Here is a 19661-nt window from a genome sequence, read left to right as displayed (position 1 = left end):
TGAGGAGGAAACAGTCTCGAAGTCCACATTTCCCTATCCACCCACCTCTGCAAATGCCCAAAGTGGACAGCTGATCAGCTAGTAATTTTCTTCTGTGGCATTTCAGAGGCTTCCTGGTTCCACCCGCAGGGCCAAGTGTTTTTTTTTTTTGGGGGGGGAATCCCGCAGCAGATCTTTAAATTTCACCACAAATATGTCCCAGAGTACAGAAATCAGCAGCTTGGCTCACCTCTGGTTATCAGATTTCTTGTATGGACTGAGGCTTAGATTGAGTAGAGTAGGAAGGGACTCTGGTTTTACAGAAATTGTATGGCCTGAATTCTGGAATCTTAAATCAGGCAAAGAGGTCAGATTCAAAAACCATATTCAAGTCTGCTGTCTTTTCTCCAGCTGCCTGTTCCTGCTGCCTGCTCAGCTCCCACTCCTCCTGTTTTCCCCTGACTTCTCCAACCTTTCTCTTTGTGGCCACATGTGTTGGCCAGCATCTTGCCTCTATTGAAAGGAAGAGAAGAGAAAAGAAAGAAAATGGAGAGGCTGAGGAGAGCTAAAAAACGGGGAAATTCTTGGACACTTCAGGGATAGCTCCAACTTACTTGGCCGTTACTAACTCCCATGGCAGTCTGCTGCATGATTGTAGGATGGGACTGTATGACACATTCTGAGGAAGAGCTGCCAAGGATTCCAGGAGATGTTTTCTGTGTGTGGTTTAGGGCAGAGTTTACCAGCTTAGCATGTTAGTACACATGAGTGCCTTGTGAAGGCCCCACTGGCATGGGCAGCAAATGGGGCTTTCCCCATGACTCTGGCTCTGGCTCTTCCACCTCTTCACCCCACAGGCTGGAGCCAGGACCACGCCTGTCAATCTCTCCCTCCACCAGAATCCAGCTGAAGGTCGCCTCAGATTTCCAGTGTAGATAGCCTTCAGGTACCTTTGGGAACACTCTGACTTCCTTTCACTTTACCTACCCCTTATACCAATCAAGTCGTGAATATTGATGGATTCCATCCCCTTTCCTCCCTTTTATTTGTCTCAGTTGTTGCAGTCAAATGCATGCTTTTTTAAAAGGCCTACGTAGGTGCTTTTCCCTCTATTCTTTTTTCTTAACTCCCTTGTTTTGGTCAGCTTACCAGGGGTGGGGAACCTGTGTCCTTGAGGCCACATGCAGCCTTTTGACTGAGTCCAAATTTTACAGAACAAATCCTTTTATTAAATGAGGATTTGTTCCGTGAAGTTTAGATTCAGTCAAAGGGTCACGCTTGAGGACCTAGAGGGCCACATGTGGCCTCAAGGACACAGGTTCCCCCACCCCTGACTAGGCTATAGGTTACTATATGAGACTTTAGGAAGGATGGGCACATCTGCTTCCATGCAAAATATCTTGATACGTTCCTAGTTCTCTGATGAAAAGGATACTAGGACCTTCTTCATGCTCCTGAATGCCTCTTTGGGGTAGAATAGACCATTTTGTTTGTACCCTCCCCCCTCTTACCGTGTTTTTCCAGTTCCTGTGTTCTCTTAGGCTTCAGGAATAATACTGGCATGTTAGGTCATAATTTTAGCTGTTAAGTATTGCTTGCCAGAGCGGGATCATAGGAATCAGGGCTAGTTCACATGGTTAGGTGTGTATATGTCTTAGTTAACAGTGATCTAGACATCTCTGTTTCTTTGGAGTTGTCTTGCTACTTAAATAGATTATTTACTAATTGGAAATCTTTAAAAGTATTTTAATTTTCCAGATACCTAAGAAACTTGGGCTAAATCAAAATTCAGTTGAGGACCAGGTTTATGGGTATGCTTAAGATACTGGTGTGCCTATGTAATTGTGTTACTGGGGTCAACAGATATCATTTAGTTATTCATTGCCTATGTAGATAGTGCTAAGCTGACCAGTAAAGGTCTTCAGAATTAAAAATGGGCTGAGCTATGAAAATACAGATTTAAGCTGACCAGTAAAGATCTTCAGAATTAAAAATGGGCTGAGCTATGAAAATGCAGATTTAAAGAAGGCACCTGATAATTTAATGAAGGAATACATACTGAACAAAATGAAATCATCTCACATCTATAGAGGGTTCTTTTTGACCTGTAGGAGTCAGAGGGCATGAAGATGAATCCCACATCCTATTCATATGATTCTAGGCAAATCATTTAACCTCTCCAGGCCTCGATGTTCTCATTTGTAAAATGAGAGGGTACATGATGGTGTGGAAGGTCTCTTCTAGCTTTGTAACAGCTGTCGTAAGGAAGGCCCTCCTGCAGCTAATTTGTCCGTTAGCTTCGAGGAGGGGGTCGTTGTGTAGGAAAACACCTGAAGAGCATCTGGACTGGGGGAGGAAGGAAGGAACCCTGGCTATTTTGTGGATGGAACATTGCCGTTCATGCTGGCTTTTCCACCTTCCTCTAAATGACTTAATTTTAGTTTTCCTGGCTTCTTGCTGCTTTAAAGGGGATATGCTTTAAAAGCCTCAGACCTGCATGACTCTCTTTTTCCTTATGTCTCCAGGAAGGTGGGCACTATTTTGGTATCCTGGTGAGTGTGAGAGGGTGGGGGAGGAGAAAAGGGGAGGTAGAGTAGGGCATTCCCTGAAATCTCCGGGGAAACCTAGATCCAGCAAAACCATTCATTTAGCTTGTCCGGTGGTGGCGTGGAGGAGACATGGAAAAAGCAATGAGCTAGGAGTCAGGTGGCCCAAGTTCTAGCCCAGGCTGTTGCTGCTAACACAGCCAGCAGGACTTCAAATCACTCTTCCCTCTTTGGGCTTCAGTTTTCCCACATGGCAAATAAGAAGGTTAGGTTCAGTTCTTGTAAAAGGATCATAGATTTTAGCACTTGAAAGGGCCTTAGAGACCATCTAGTCTAACGACATCATTTCGCAGATGAGAATGAGGCCCAAAGAAATTAAGTGAATTGTCCAAGGCCATGCAATGCAGGTAGTAGTAGCAGGGCCTAGGATTAGAAATCAAAGGTCCTGCCTAGACCTGACATTCTCAGATTCTGAGCTGGACTAAGGGGGAGGTGGAAAAGGGGTGGGGGTGACTTGGCTTTCCTACCATCAGTCTACCTTATTGAAAAGCTGACTGGAGCTGACAGTGGATCTGAATAAGTATCTTAGTCTGTGTGGGTGGGACAATGAACACCTTCTGAACTAGTCTTTGATCTTTCACTGCGGGTTTCCCCTCCAGGCCTATTGTTTGCAAGTTTGCTGTAACTACAGGCTGTCCAATGGATTCCAGTTTCCCAGACTGACTCAGCCCCAGCAACCATGTGTCGTGTTGTCTGGTTGAGTTCCCCAGATTGCATCATGTTAGCTTAGGGAATTGAAAGCAATGCTACTGCAGCAACATGTAGAACTTTAAAAATGTTTATTTTCCATCTGCAGCCAGCCCACCAAGAAGCAAAATGTCATAGAAGGGGAAAGTGGCTCTGGGGTAGAGACATCAGGGATAAGGTGAGAGAAAGAGGCTGCTGTAGTCTCTCTGCTAGAACCTGGAGACTTTGCCTTGGTTCAGAAGGGGGAAAACTAGTAATCCCAGGCTTTTTTTTTTTTAATTTTAGCAATTGAATAGTATGCTGTTGAGCCTCCATTTAGAATCCCAGAGTCTCTGGGGACCTTACTGGCCCTCAAGCACATCCCATTGCCTGGTGACCTGGACTTAGGGACGCGAGCTCTGGCCTCAAGATCAAAGTTGTCATCAGCAGCACTATAGTGCCTCGATCGCATGGCATTGCCATGCTTCTGACATTGTCCCCTGATCACATACATACATGCAATGCACTAACGTGGTGTTCTGTAGTTGGGGATGGTGACATCCATGGATTTCTACCCTTCTGATTATATGAACAACTAACTATAGCTATATAGCTATAGGGATCAACCTTCTTGGATCTATGAGTGTACTAAGCCAAGACACTACCCATGGAAAGGACACTGGATTTGGAACTAGAGGTCCCAGTTCTAATCTCATTTCTATCACTTACTGTGTGACCTTGGGCTACTAACTAACTAAATCTCTCATGGTCTCGGCTTTCTAGTGGGTGGTATCAAAAGTTGGACTAGAGGACTTCTGAAGTCCCTAACATCTCTAAATCAGTGCTCCTGTGGTCCATGATCCTGGATGTAGCTTTCCTTGCATGTTGTGGATGAGAGGCATTTTAGTCTGAGTACAAAGAGCCCTGGACCAGGAGACCTAGGTTCTAATCTCAGCTCTGCTACTTTATAGTTGTGTGACCACAAGGCAAGTCCCTTTTCCTCTCTGAGACTCAGTTTCCTTAGCTATAAACTGAAGGAGTTGGATAGTAACCTTCAGCTCTAAATTTCTGATCCTACACTTTGCTTCCCTTCAAGCATACAATGACAAAATGTCTCCTAAACACGACACTATCTCCCATCTCTGGGCTATCTCACTGGCTATCTCCCGTATGTGAAATGTATTCCTTCCTCCCCTCTACCTCCTAGGTTCTCTAGCTTCCTTCTAGGCTCAGTTCCTGTCCTGCTTTCTACAGGAGGCCTTTCTTAATTCTGTTGTTTGCCTTTTACCATCTGCTTGTGCTTTTTCCTCAATATTTTGAAAGTACTTCTCTAAGTGTTGCCTCAGTTCCTGGAGGGCAGGACTGTCTTACTTTTCTTGTTGGACCCTTGATGCCTATTATGGTTCCTATTACCTATTAGGTTTTTAATAAATGCTTGTTGGTTGATTGTCATAGCCTTAAGTAGTCCAGGGCCTCAAAGAGTGGGTCTTGATGCTAAGTAAGGTAGTGTTGGAATGTCCCCCAGTGAAGGACAGGTAGGGGTCACTTGAGAGTCATCAGAGGTAGTTTCTTGGGAAGTTTGGCCCTTGGGAAACAGCAGGTTCCTGGCAGTGGAATGTTTTGTAATTTGGGTTCTCAGGAGCTCCTTGCCTCTTTGACTGCAGAGTATTTGGGAGGATCCCTTATTGCTCAGACCTCAGCAGGAATAATGGGGACCTTTTCCAGGTGACCATGGGAAATTTGGTTTAACAACAATAAACAGACCATCAAGCAAAAACCCTTCACTTGACCCCAACATCTTCAAGCTATTGTCTTTATCTCTTCCTTTTTTGTGGCCCAGCTCCTAGAAAAAAAAGCTGTCTAAGCTCTTTGGCTCCATTTCCTTTCTTCTCACTTCTCAGCGTTCTACAATCTGGCTTCCAATCATATTACTCAGCTGAAAATGCTTTCTTCAAAGTTACCAATGATGTCTTAACTATTTAATGGTCTTTTCTCAATCCACATCTTTCTTGACTCCTTTGTAGCAATTGACACGGATGTCCAGCTCTATCCTGCCTGGATTTTTGTAACACTGCTTCCTTGGTTCTGCTCTCGTAGTCTGCTCTTTCCTTTGAAGAGTCATTTTTGGTTTATCATTCACGTCCTGCCCTTTAACTGTGGGTGGCCCCCAAGGCTCAGTTCTGGGTCTTCTTTTCTCTCTCTTTACTACTTTTTGGTGATCTCGTCAGCTCCTGCAGATTCATTTATCTTCTTTATTCCTTTGATTCCCAGATCCATGTATCCAGGCCTCCACTGTCTTCCAAACTCCATATTTGTATCACCAACTGCCTATTGAACATTTTCATCTGGATGTCTCATAAACATCTCAAACTCAGAATGTCCCAAAATAGAACTCAATATTTCCTCCCTCAACTCTATCCCTCTTCCTAACTTCCTTATTTCTGTTGAGAGTGCCACCGTCTTCCAGTCACTCAGATTTACAGCCTTGGATTTGAACTCAGCCCCTCCCTCTCCCTTCCCCCATGTCCATTCAGTTTCTAAATCTTGCTGCTTCCATCTCTAACATTTCTCATATCTGTCTTTTTTCAACTCACGTGGCCACCACCCTATGTTTAGGCCCTCATCACTTCTTGCCTTGGGCTATTGCAATAGCCTCCTAAATGGTCTCCCTCCCTCAAGTGTTTCTCCCCACTGCAATCTATTTCCCACATAGTTACTAAAGTGATTTTACCTACTCGGTAAACTCCAGTGGCTCCCTGTTTTTTCTAGGATCACTACAAACTCTTCTCTTTGGCTTTAAAGCCCTTTATAACCTTGCCCAAACTTACCCTTTTCATTTTTAAAAATAGTATTTTATTTTTTCCAATTACATGTAAAGATAATTTTTTAACATTCATTTAAAAAATTTTTGAGTTCCAAATTTTCTCTCTCCCTCTCCTCCCCTCTCCCTAAAAGTTAAGAATTTTAAATAGGTTGTATATGTACAATCATGTAAGACAGACTTAACCTTTTCAGCTTTATTATGTACCATTGGCTTTAGCCTGTCTTTATGATCCAGCTGAACTGGCCTCCTTGCTGTCCCCCACACGTGACACTCTCTCCAGCCTTTGTTCTGGATGGTCCTGATATACCAGGACGGGCTCAGTACTTAACTCTGCATCTTGGAATCCCTGGTTTCTCTCCAAGGGCGACTTGTGTCATTTTCTACACGCAGCCGTTCTTGATCCCCTATCTGCTAGTGCAGTTTCCCTACACCTCCAATCTATCTTATGTTTATTTTGTAATATATGTATATACGTACAAATTGTCTCCCCAATTAAATGGAAACTTCTCAAGAGGAGAGACAGTTTCATTTCTGTCTTTGTATTCTTTGTGCCTGGCATAAATTATAGTAAGGGCTTAATAGCGATTATTGATTGCTATATTTAATTAACTATATCTGTTTCTCCCTGGCCTCCCCAACAAGGTGAATGGAAAATAATTTTGTGACCATTGACATTATAGACAGTTTTCATTGTGTCATTTTCTTGTTCAAAAGCCCTTGTGGTTTAAGACTAAAATCATAAGTCTTTCAAGTCTTTCAAGGCCCTCCAGAACATGGTTTTTCCAACATTGGCTCCTACTCTCAATACATGCTTTCTAATCATAGGATCATAGATTTAGAGCTAAGGTACTCTTACATATGTGTTTATATCTATATATGCATATCTATGCATACGTGTATTTAAATTTTATTGATGCTTTTTGTTTTTACATATCATTTCCAGATATATCCACCCAAACACATACCTCTCTAATGATTCTTACGTTGTTAGAAAAGAAAAGAAAAAGAAAAAGAGTTAAGCAGCCACCTCTGACAATGTACGTGACACTTTGCAACCAGCCTTCCACTTCTCTAGTGAATGGAGAGAGGTATATTTTCTCATCTATTCATCAGAGGCAAGATTGAACATCGCAGTTACATTGAGTCAACTTAATTTTATTCTTACCAACACCCTCATTTTCCAGATTAAGAAACCGAGGTCCAGAGAGGTTAACTAATTTGCCCAAAATATCACTGATAATTAATAGCCCATTTGGGAATTCAAACCAAGGTCCTCGGATTTCCATCTAGCCCCCTTTCCATTGTACCACACTGCAGCTGTATCATTTCAGCCTGGCTAGTTTTCTCTAGGGTCCTGGACACTGTTTTGATCTACCTCTTTTCCTTTAGCTGCTGCTCTCCCAAGAGTGAAAGAGAAGACACCAGAAAAGGACACTCCCTTAAAAGGCTTTCCAGCCTTTTAAACTCTGCAATGGGCTGTGCTTATCTGTTTTTGTACCTTGTCTCTTGCTGATCTTGCCAGGAAACCTTCCCAACCCCCACCTACCCCTTCCTCACCCTTCTCTGCCTATCTAAATCCTGTTCAACATTGAAGGCCCAGTTCCACCTCAGCCCTATCACACCTCCAAAGATTCCTGCTCCTCCAATCTCTCCCATTCCCTAAACTGTTAGTGCACTTAAACGTCTTACTTCTCATTTTGGCCCTTAGTTCCTGCCTAGCTTGTTGAAATGTCTGGTGTCCTCAAATACATCGTATACCCAGGAGACAATCTTATGCTCCTTGAGGACTTTTCCATGTGCCTACAATAGAACCTTACATATAGTAAGGGAGTTGAGTCCTGTGGAATACAGGCAGGAATGTGCTGGAGCCAGATAAAACTTGATTGCTAAATTCTCAGTTTGAGCATGGAGACTTTGGAAATTTGGAGCACATGCTACAAATCAGGACTTAATTTATTGTTTTGTTGACTGTGATGGAGAAAATGTTAATAATGCAAATTAAACTCGTAAGTGTATTATGGGCACGTTTTATTGTTGTTGTTACTGTTTTCCAGAGAGCCAGTTGCACAATATTTACCAGCCCACCCCTGAATGCAGGAACCACCAAATTCAATTCCATTCCTTTTCTACACCCATACTTGTGCTGGAAAGGACATTCGAGGAAGCCAAGGGCCAGAAAGGTTAAACGATTTCCGTGGTCACACAGGTAGTAAGCACCAGCCCTGGGACTGGAATCCAGGTCTTCTGACCCAACCCAGTTATCTTTCAGTACTTGAGCATAGGGCAGATGGGGGAAAAAGGCAGTTGAGAAACTTGGATTTATTTCTTTGTTGTTTTTTTAATAAAACTGTTTAATAATGTCTATAGTGTATAAAGAACTGGTTCTAGGTACTGAAGGAAATATAAAGTCTAGAGAAGCCCCTGCCCACATGATGCTTGCAGTCTAGGGGTTAAAACACCATCATAATTAGCTTGTTAATAATAATAGTAATGATGATGATGATAGAGAACATTTACATAGCACTGTGCTAAGCTATTTACAATTATGATCTCATTTGATCCTCACAACGACCTTGGGAAGTAGGTGCTATCCCTGTTTTACAGATGAGGAAACTAAGACAAACAATGTTAAGTGACTTGCCCAGAGTCACACAGCTAGTAAGTATCTGAGGCATGATTTGTACTCAGGCCTTCTTGACTCTTGGCTAAGTGCTACTATTAGGCAAAAGCCAGAACTAGGAATTCTTGTATTTGGGACAAATTTAGTTGGGGGTGGGGGTGATTTAAGATGGGTAGTGTAGTACAAAGGATTGTCCTCCCTAGGTGTTCAGCAAGGTGTTAAGAAAAGACAACATTTAGGGACAGCTAGGTTGTGCGGTGGATAGAGCACCGGCCCTGAAGTCAGGAGGACCTGAGTTCAAATCTGGCCTCAGACCAAACACTTGACACTTATTAGCTGTGTGACCCTAGGCAAGTCACTTAACCCCAATTGCCTAAAAAAAAAGAAAGAAAGAAAGAAAGAAAGAAGAAATGACAGCATTCCCCTAGTGGGTCTGGTCTATACTGCCATAGCAGAGCCAATATTCCCTCACTCTTTTCTGCCCCAGTCAGATATAGTTGTGCCAGGAGTGGGGGCAGGCTGCTTCCCTGTAGCACAGAGTAGGAGGGAAAAAAAAAAGAAAGGGGTAAAATTAGGGAAGGTAGGTCCATGGTGGCCCAGGACTAAGTGAAGGACTTGGACACATCAAGTCCAAGGACTTGATGGACATTACACTGCCTCAGGGAGGAAGAGTTTCCCTTTTCTATGTCAGTGTCCTGGGGCAAAGCCTGGATTAACTTGTCCTAGTTAGTTTCTGATGTAGCACTGGAGATATTCTGTATACATATGAGGTCTGGAGAAAAAGATCATGGAGATGGGCATCGTGAGGAAGGGGAAGGAGATCAAAGTTTATGTTGATAAGAGGATTTGGCATGGTAATCATTGGACAATAGGTTTTGTAGTATGCAGTGTGGAGTAGACTTCTTACTTGTTTCTCCACATAGCTCTTTGATACTTTCTGCTTACCTGATGATGCTAGAGGTTGGGGACTTGTTAATGTTCATCCCTCGTTTACAAAGAGGACCAATGAAGTCATGGAATGATGTCTTGACTTGTGCATGAATTGGATTTAAGCAAGACAGAGTTGCATAAAGTTGTCAGCCTCACTCTTTCTCCTAGGGTCATTGAAGTCCAGTGGCAATAAGTCAGGACAACTGGTAGTAGTCCAGGATGCAGTAGATGACCTTGGCATATTTGATGTCTGACTTAGCTCTAAGAACAAATTGGAACAAATTGTTCTCATCCACCCATTCTGCCAGGAGAGAGGGGCATATGGCATATTCAGGGAGGACAAGCCCTCTGGTATGAGGACTTGCTGAGCCCTTTTTAGGACTGTTCCTACACCTTTGGTGTCTACCTGGCACTCAATTCTCTCTTGCAACTCCACAAAGCTGTAGCATGTGCAGTGGCCACCTCCAGTAAACCATCTCTGCAGATGGACTAAACCAGGTTGAGGGTAACCAACAGGCCTCAAACCTTTCATTGAGTTAGGGGGATGTCTACCACAAGAATGTGAAGATTCCCACCCTTTTGGGGGCTTAATCTCAGAATGAGAGATTTTGCCTCTCCCTCCTAAACTCTGTGCTCATTGCCAATCTTTTAACTGCCCTGGCCCTCTCAAACACATTACAAAAAAAAAAAAATTGTACACACTTTCCTTCCTTTGAAGGCCAGAGAAAACTGAAAGAAAAAAAAAAAGCTAAAAAACTCCCTAGTCCCCAAACGCTCATTGATTCACAGATGAGTCAACAAATCTGGCCCTCACTTTCATGGTTTGTAATAAAAGAATGTTTAACACCATTTTGGCAAGGCATTCCCTGTTTAAAAGACATAGCTCTGCTCCCCAAGTTGTCATTGTTCTATGGTCCAAATGGGCTTGTCCAGGGATCTCACATTTTCCCATTTTCCTGTAAAAGTTTCCAGCAAAGTCATCACCCAAGTGTAACTCCTGCGTTCTGGCAAAAGATACTGTCCCCATAGAAAACTACAACATGTCCATTAATATTTTTCAGAACTTTATTCAATTACCACTTTGGTATGACAAGCACTTGTTACATGCCCACTATGTGCAGAATGTTGTACAAGGTACTAGGGGCTAGGGTGGGGGGAAGGTGAGGAATGAGGCAAAGTTTCAGAACACATGGGCCTTCACCTCATGGAGCTTTTAGTCTAGTGGAAAATATGACAGGTATACACATTACTATCTGATCGCATACAGGGGAGAGAGAGGTAATCACCAATATGCTGTATTGTTTATTGGATAGAGCACTGGACTGGGAGTCAGGAAGACCTAAGTTCAAATCCCACCACAAGACTTTTACTGTGTGATACTAAACAAGTCCCTCAGCCTTTCTGGGATTCAGTTTCTTCATTTGTAAAATGAGGAGAGTGGATTTGATGACCTCTAAGGTCCCTTTTACCACTAAATCTATGATCTATGATCTCCAATAGATTGACCTATCATCCCCCCTTGCTTGCTTATCTTTAATCTCTTCATGTCTACTGTCTGCTTCTCTACTTACTGCTCACAGACATGCACATGTCTCACCTATCCTCAAAAACCCTCACTTAATCAATCTATCCCATTAGCTATTATCCCATCTCTCTTCTCCCTTTTGTAGCCAAGCTCCTTGAAAAGGCCACTTACAATAGCTTCATCTATTTCCTATTCCTTCACTCTCTTCTTAACTCTCTGTAGCCTGGCTTCTAGCTTTATCATTCAACCAAAACAGCTCTCTCTCAAAGTTACCAATGGTCTAGTCTTTTCTCAGTCCTCATCCTTCTTGACCTCTCCATCACTCTCTTCTCCTTGATAACTCTCTTCTCTCTAGGTTTTCCTGGTTCTGCCCCAACCTGTCTGACAACTTCTTCTCAGTCTCCTTTTGCTGGATCTTCATTCAGATTACACCCACTAACTATGGGTATACTCCAGGATTATATTCTGGGCCCTCTCTCCCACTATACTATTTCACTTGGTGATCTCACCAGCTTCTGTACATTTAAGCTGGTGGTTCTCAAATCTACTTATCCAACCCTAACCTCTTTCCTAGCCTTCAGATTAGGAAATACCATCTCCAACTGCCCTGAATTAGATGTCCCATGGATACTTTAAACTTACAGGTCCAAAACTAAACTCATTATTCCCCTTTCCCCCCAGACTTTCCCCTCTTCCTAACTTCCACATTACCGTTGAGGGCACCACCATCCTTCCAGTCCCTCAAACTTGCAACCTAGGCATCATCCTCAACTCATCACTCTCACCACCCCCTCTCTTCCCCATGTCCAATTTGTTGCCAAGGCCTATTGAATATATCTTTATAACCTCTCTTGCATATGACCCCTTCTCTCCTCTGACACTGCCACAGCCCTGGTACAATTCCTTATTACCTCACTCTTGTACTATTTCAATGGTCTGCTGGTTGGTTTCCTTGCCAGAAGTCTCTCCTCACTCCAGTCCATCCTCCACTTAACTATCAATAATCTTCCTGAAGTAAGGATCTGACCATGTTACTCCCACCCAACCCTCACTCAATAAACTCCAGTGGTTCCCTATCACCTCCAGGATCAAACATCCCCTCCTCCCCTCACCTTTCTAGGCTTCTTACACTACCCTCCCACCCCTACCTCCATCTGTTCCCCCTCTCCCCTTCATGGGCCTCTTTGCTGCTCTTCAACAAGAAATTCCAACTCCCAGTTCCAGGAATTTTTACCAAGCCTGGGATTCTCCATCTTTATTTCCACCTTCTTATTTTCTGGTTTCCTTCAAGTCTCAGCTATAATCCCATCTTCCACAAGAAACCTTTCCTAATCCTTCCTAATTCTAGTGCCTTCCTTCTATTGATTATTTCCAGTTTATCTGGAATATAGCATGTTTGTACATAGTTATTTGCATGTTGTCTCTTTCATTACACTGTGAGCTCCTTGGAACAGGGACTGTTTTTTTACCTTTCTTTGTATTCCTAGCACTTAGCATAGTGCCTGACTCATAGTAAGTAATTAATAAATGTTTCCTGATTGATCCTGAGAACTATGGGGGATGTGAAGGGAGAGAGACCAGAGAAGGTTTAATGGAAGAGATTTCATCTGAGTTGGGCCTTAAAGGATAGATAGGAATTCAATATACAGAGAATAAGGAGAAGGCTACATTCCAGGAATAAGGAAAAGCATGAACACAGGTACAGAGGTGGAAAATACAAGATGTGTAGTAGACAGGGAGTAATCCAGTTTATATAGAACACAGAGTACATATTAGGGGGAAATAGTGTGAAATAAGGTTAAAAATTAGGCTGGTAACAGATCATAGAGATCCTTGAATGCCAGGATGAGGAGCTTGGCATTTAGGTAATAGGGAGCCAGTAGAAGACCTTGAGAACAAAAGTGATATAATCAGTTTTGTGCCCAAGGTAAGCTAATTTGGTCAAAGATGGGGAGTAAAAATTTTTCTTACAACAGTTAATTATTTGAGCTGCTGGATGGTCATTCACTTTCTGGACTTCATATATTCCACTCCTTCCCTTCCCAAAAATGTCATTTAAGTAAAATCAGAGATAGAAATTCATAGTCATAGAAACTTAAATATTCAAGTACATGAGAGGGATAGTTATTATACTCAATTGCCCTGAATGTAACCACCTGCTGGAGAGTACAGGGAAAGGTAAGGATTAAACACCACAGAGTCACCCTTTAGATGTGAACGTCAAATGCCACAGAAAGGGCACACGAAAGGTTTTTAGGTCTTTGTATCCTTATGCTTCTGGACATCATTTAGTTTTGTTTTACCTTTCCCCTTAATTCCAGAATAAAGCTTTTTCATCCTGAAAGACTCGTTGAATTAAAAGGAGTTTTTTCCTGAGAGAATAAGGGGGAGAAATTAAAAATATCTTGAGTGTTTGGTGAACACTGACAGCAGCAGCAAACATAAGGAAGAGTCCCTGATGGGAATCAGCTTTGGCAATATGACTGGTAGAAATTTCACTCAGACATTTCTTTGTACCCTGTATATTAATATTGACTATGTGTGGATCTCAAAGCACTTTAAGATGTTTTTTTCCACAGTAGACTTAGCTGACAAAGAAATTGTGGTGTTTATACACACACACACACACACACACACACACACACACATACATATATATATATATACTCATTTTTACTGTAGGTAAAGTGAAGCTAGAAGAGATGAAATAACATTAGAAGAACAGTCAGAGCAATGAGAGGAGAGCTTGGTACCTGGACTCCCAGCCCTTATATTATTAGTGGACTTGTCACGTTTCATTTTTGTGTCTACAATGCCTATCAGAATGTCTTCACAGGCAGCTCGGCATGGTGAAGGGATCACTGGATTTGGAGTCACAAGACTGGCTCCAACCCCAGCTCTGATACTTCCTAGGCTGTGTGACCCTTTACTGTGTGATCCCTTTGCTGCTCTGATTCCTAGTTCCTTCTGCATAATGGAAATGGTAATGCTTCCAATATATAACCTCAGTAGTTTGTGAGAAGGAGCTTCAGAAAGGCCTGTATAAATTCGAGCTGTTATTTTTATTATTGCACACAATATGCAGTTAATTGTTGCATGGCCTTTATTCAGTGAACATAATAATACCAAGGGGTATTTTTTACAAAGTATTTTCTTGGGTGCCTGTTTCTGCATCTATTTCCTTTCCCTTTCATTATCAGATGAGATAATATTTGTAAAACTAAGTTTATCACAGTGCCTGGCAAGTAGTAGGTACTTAATATATGCATATTCCGTTCCTTTCAACGCCTCCTCTTCTCTCCTTATGGTGAAGAAAAAAGGCCCCTGAAACTTTCATTAAAGTGCCAGTTACTGACTCTCTTACGTGTCTTGTTTTGGAGAATTTTCTTTCCCTGTTTTCTTCTACACTCCCTTATAGCTCCTTTCTATGGCATGGTTGTACATTTTTTGCTCAGTGATCAAACTGTTCCTTAATGACCTCTCCCCCAGGTGACTCATAGCCCTGTGTTCTTTTTCTTTTAGGGATTCCGATTTGTTTCTGCTTGACAGTCGAACTCTCTGGGCTACGGAGGAGGGTTGGCTGGTATTTGACATTACAGCCACGAGTAATCACTGGGTGGTGAACCCACAGCACAACCTCGGCCTGCAGCTGTCAGTGGAGAGTCTAGATGGTGAGTACCAAGGCCTGTTGTCAGCAGTGAGAACCCGAGTGTGCGTCGAAGAGCTCTAGCCCAGACTAGTTTTAGCACAGCCAATAATCATCTACTTAAGTGGGATATTTTGAATGCTTTATGCTTGAGTTTCATTAAGAGGCAAGATTTTTTCCCCCCAAACAGCTGCAGCATTTTGAGTAGGAATAGAAAGCAATTTCCCCCTCTTTTTTCTAGATTAAATAAAAGAATAGAGATTTAAATAATCACTGGTTTATGCAAGAAGAGCCTTGCTTTTGACCCTTGATTTTTTAACTTGAGATGAGGGATGAGTTAGGGAAGCAGAGGATGGAGAAGAGTGGACCAGGAGAAAGCTCCTGAAGAACATCTAGAAAGGTGCATGCCTTTCTATCCACCTCTTTCTCCTAACGTGGCAGTCTTAGCTAAAGGCATTCCATTTGCAGGGGTTCTTAACCTAGGGTCTATAAACTTCTTTAAAAAATGTTTTTTATAACCATATTTCAACATAATTGGTTTCCTTTGTAATACAACAGATTTTGTTCTATGCATTTAAAAACATTATTCTGAGAAGGGGTCCATAGGCTTCATTAGAAGGCCAGAGGGGACCATGGCACAAAATAGGTTTAAAACCCCTGATCTTTATTTATTTATTTATTTATTTAAAGCCCCCGGTTTTTAAAGGGACAAAAAATGGCCAAGTACTTGCCAAAATACTAATACTGACCAAAGCAATCTAAAATCTCACTCACAAGGATTTATTGACTGTTTGCCCCCAGCCCCACCACAAATCTGACAGAGTGAACAGCTTTCTGCAGTATTCATCTCCTCTCTCCCAACCCCTTCTCCTCCCTCCCCCCAAATAAGAGTACTGGCACTTAGTCTTAAGGAATCAATGTTGTCTCTACTTCCTTTGGAAAAAAGTAGAGTGAGAAGGCCTTCTGGTAGAATCCCTGTAAACACTTCGCCTTGAGCTGATGAGGCAAACCAGTTGTGAGTAGGATGTAGGTGGGGTTGGTTGCATCAGTCACTCCTCCCAAGAAAATGTATTTCTAATTAAGCTGGGATGGTTCCCAGGCTTGCTGATGAATGTGTATGTTTTCTCCCTTTCTGTTCTGCAGTGCTACAGGGCTTGATACTGTGGTGCTGCTCAGCAGTGGTTATCCTGAATGAGGTCCCCAGGATGATGGTGGCTAGGGCTATAGGAGAGACTGAGGGCTTGGAGGGGTTAGGAAGCAGGCCCACTTTGCTGCCAGATACTACTTCTGAGTAGCTTTTCAAGTTCACTGATTCTTCTTGTCTGTGCCCCTCCCATTTAGGAGCCCAATGAAAGGGTAACATGGCCTTTTGGATCAAACTGGGGGGCAACTGAGGGTAATTTATCTGGGGTGGGGGAGAGGAATGTTGGGCTTGGTTCTTGGAACTGCAGCTACTTATTGTTGCTGAATGTTTAATTGGGCCAATAGCATTTTGGATATTCCATTTTTTTTCCTCTATCAAGTCTCAGTTCTGAAGGAGGGATGTGTGTGTGTGGGGGGGGAAGGGGGTTTGGAAAGTACCTAGTTCTCCATAAATGTAAAGCCATCTGACCCAGTCATGTATTGGACAGAAGGGAGCCCCTGTGAAGTTCTGGGATTATTCTCCTGCAGATCATTTTGAGTAAGTTCTCCTAGCTGAGGATGATCAAGAAAAATCCTTGTGTGGAGGAAATAGTAGCATCTCAAATATATGGTATATTCCCTCCCCAAAAAAAGCAACAACAAAGAACCAAACCCCTAAACCCACCCCACAACAAAAAACAAAAACCAGTGCTTGTCCTTCTGAGTATAAACCATAAGCAGTAGTCTTTGACTTTTGGGAGATGAATCTGAAGCACAGACGGATTATCATTCAAGCATCAAACAGCCCAGCTGGAAGGAAAACCACCCACCTTGTCATCGGAGGCATATTCTATTGGATGGTGTCTTCACTTCTGCTGCATTTCTGGAAGAGGACATACCACAGGGGCTTACTCATCAGCTTCCTGGATGCCCCACTGAGATCTCTTCACTGTGGTCATGTATAACCCCCTTGTAGGCTGGGACCTGGACCCATAGGAAGAAATAAGTTCCTTTCCTGGCCCAGATTAGCTCTTAGGTTTCATCAGTTCAAGTGATTTGTGAGAGATAAGCCTGCATGCTTTCCTTATCAGAGGACTCACTCCTTTGATGCCCTAGAGATCAGCAATAGGCCCTTTGAATGCTTGGACACAGAGACCTGGCTCAATTCAGCTCCTGCTCAGGCTGTTTAGTGCTCAAACTCAGGAGAGCCAGGGCAGAGCTGGTTAGACCAGAGACAATCAATCCACTCAGGTCCTAGAGGTTTTGTTCTCTGCCAAGCCACTAAAGGTGGGGGTGGGGATGAAGAAAGAAGTGGCTCATCATCCTTGTATCTGCTATAAATTCTGTTTTCTTTAAAAAAAAAAAAAAGGATTTGACAAGAGACTGGTGGACCCAGTACCTGTCTGAATTAGGCCACTTGGAACTTCTCAGACTGATGGGCATTGGGTTTTTCTGCCTTCTCCTATGGGATGGGCAGAGAGACTGAATGAGATGCCACCCAAATGGACCTGATCCAAATGGCTGTTGCTCCTTCCTGGGCTTCTGCCATTCTGGGTGGATCCTTGCCCTATTCTCTGGCTAAAGGCATAGCAGATACGCTACCAGCTATGTGCGGGTACAGGTTTGGCTGGCCAGGGGAAACCCTGATCCCAAAGCTTGTATTGGAATTCAGAATGGGTAAAGAGAGAGGAGATGTTTCTTATGCTCATTTTTTAGATGCTAGCTCTAAGAAGCCTCAGTTTACCCCAAAGTACAAAATGAGAGAACTAGAACTGACATAGCTTAAAGCATTCAGCTTATTTTGTGTGTGTGTGTGAAAGGAGAAAGAATCCATTTTTATTGACATCCAGACAGATTAGCTACTTTTCCCAAGACTGTGTCTGGAATCAGAGAACCTGGGTTCAAATGCCACTCTGATACATGTTACCTGTGTGATTCTGGGCATGTCATTTGACTCCCTTGGCCTCTGTTTTGTTATCTACAAAATGGAAAGTTAGACTAGAAAGTTAGGCCTCTGAGGTCCCTTCCAGCTCCACGTCTATGATGCTATGATTCCATGACATAGCAAGTCCACGTACCCATCCATATGGGAAGGTGGGAATAGGGCATGGATTCTCTGATTGCTCTATCAGACATGATGGCTTATGTATTCATGATGCACAGAGCACATCTCTTGTAGCATACACTGTGAAATTGGGAAATCCAAATGACCAACATGTATCAGAGAGGAAACACAGTCCATGTGTTATGTGTATGGTTGGAATACTGTATCATCTCCTGAATGATGCTATTATTAAAGAGGGAATGTATTTCTTTCCTTTTGGAAGAGAATGCAACTATAAGAAACTAGTTCTCCCTTTCCTCTCCCTTAATAATTGGAATAATGGAATGAACAAATCAATCAGTCAGTCAACAAGTATTTATCAAGCATTTATTTATTATGCATTAATTAATAACATACTAACAAGCATTAATGATTAAGTATTTAGTGAAAGCTATATATTCTTATTCTTGGACTAGTGACATTTTTTTTCCTTCTTGTGTAATAGGTTGCTTTGGGTAGATACACAGAGCACCCAAATAGCAGCAGCCTTGTGTATAGCCATAAAATTAATTCAAGTTACTGCTTCTTATGACCAAGAAAAGAGGCTCATAATTAGGTTGGTATGAAAATCTGGGAATCTTTTAGCACAGAGCTTAAGGAATAAGGCAATATTCCCTTCCCTGTTGTGCTGGGAATACTTACCCTTGAAACCTTCCTGGGGATTTATAACCACTCAGTTCTTGAAATCAAATCACTGGCAACTAGACTATTGTGTACAGCTCTGCCTTGCCAAAATGGTAGAAAGGGGCAGCAAATATCTGTGTGCCGGGCCTGGTGCTGGTTACCAAGGGAGGATGCAAGAGAAGAAATGGAAAGCTGGTCCTTGGTTTAAGTTTGGCACGGATCAACCAGTTAGCACATAGAGCTCATCCTTCCTTCATCCTTCTTTAGGTCTCTGGACTAATTTTGTAGTGTGGTAGGAAAAGTGCTGGGTGTGGAAGAAGAGGACCTAGTTTAAAATCCTGACTGCTACTTATTCCCTATTGTGACCACAGATAAGTTATTTAACATCTAAGGGCCTTAGTTTCCCTATTTGTAAAATGTCGGAGTGGATAGTATTAGATGACATCTAAGATTTCTTTCCATTCCAAATCTATGGTTCTGTGATCTAGGAGTTTATTAGGTATAAAAGGGGTATTCCCTCTTTGCTGCCCTCCTTTATTTCTTGTCTGAAGAAAAGTACCCAGAAGCTAATCTCTACTCCACCAAAACAATACAACAAGAACAGCAAACAAACAAACGATAATTCTGGGATCTATCTTTCCTGGAATGTCAGTGCCTAGATAATAAGACTCCTGACTTTCTGAGACTAAGAACATGCAGGGCTTGATTCCTTCCGTCTATGAGGAAGCTGGATGTTGAAGCTAGTCATGCTATGTCCCGAGACGATGAAATCAGCATAGTTTGTTTGAACCAAAGTTCTTGATTCAGATTAGAACCTTCTTAAATTTATTGAAAACAAACTCCTGTTTCCTAAAATCAGGTTGGTTATGGATATTTGTCTTGGAGAATGGGAGTCCAGTGGAAATAGCATTAAATTTGGAGGTAGAGGTTGGGGATTTGAATCCTCCCTCTTCTGATTGCTATCTGTATGATCTTGGGTGAGTCACTTCCTCTCTATGACCCTACTAGTTTCCTC

The 19661-nt window shown here is 42.4% G+C and overlaps 1 protein-coding gene across 1 annotated transcript in view; it reads left to right on the top strand.

Annotated features, from left to right (window-relative positions):
- BMP7 (bone morphogenetic protein 7) overlaps window positions 1–19661 on the top strand; it is a 96094-nt gene that overhangs the window by 57784 nt on the left and 18649 nt on the right. The window contains exon 3 of the mRNA XM_020981441.2: window positions 14673–14821. Within this exon, the coding sequence (XP_020837100.1) occupies window positions 14673–14821 (149 nt within the window). The remainder of the gene's footprint in view (window positions 1–14672; window positions 14822–19661) is intronic.

The sequence above is a fragment of the Phascolarctos cinereus genome, unplaced genomic scaffold, assembly GCF_003287225.1.
Source record: "Phascolarctos cinereus isolate Bilbo 61053 unplaced genomic scaffold, phaCin_HiC Scaffold_2;HRSCAF=192, whole genome shotgun sequence".
Classification (NCBI taxonomy): Eukaryota; Metazoa; Chordata; class Mammalia; order Diprotodontia; family Phascolarctidae; genus Phascolarctos; species Phascolarctos cinereus.
This window is presented reverse-complemented; position numbering and strand designations above follow the sequence as displayed.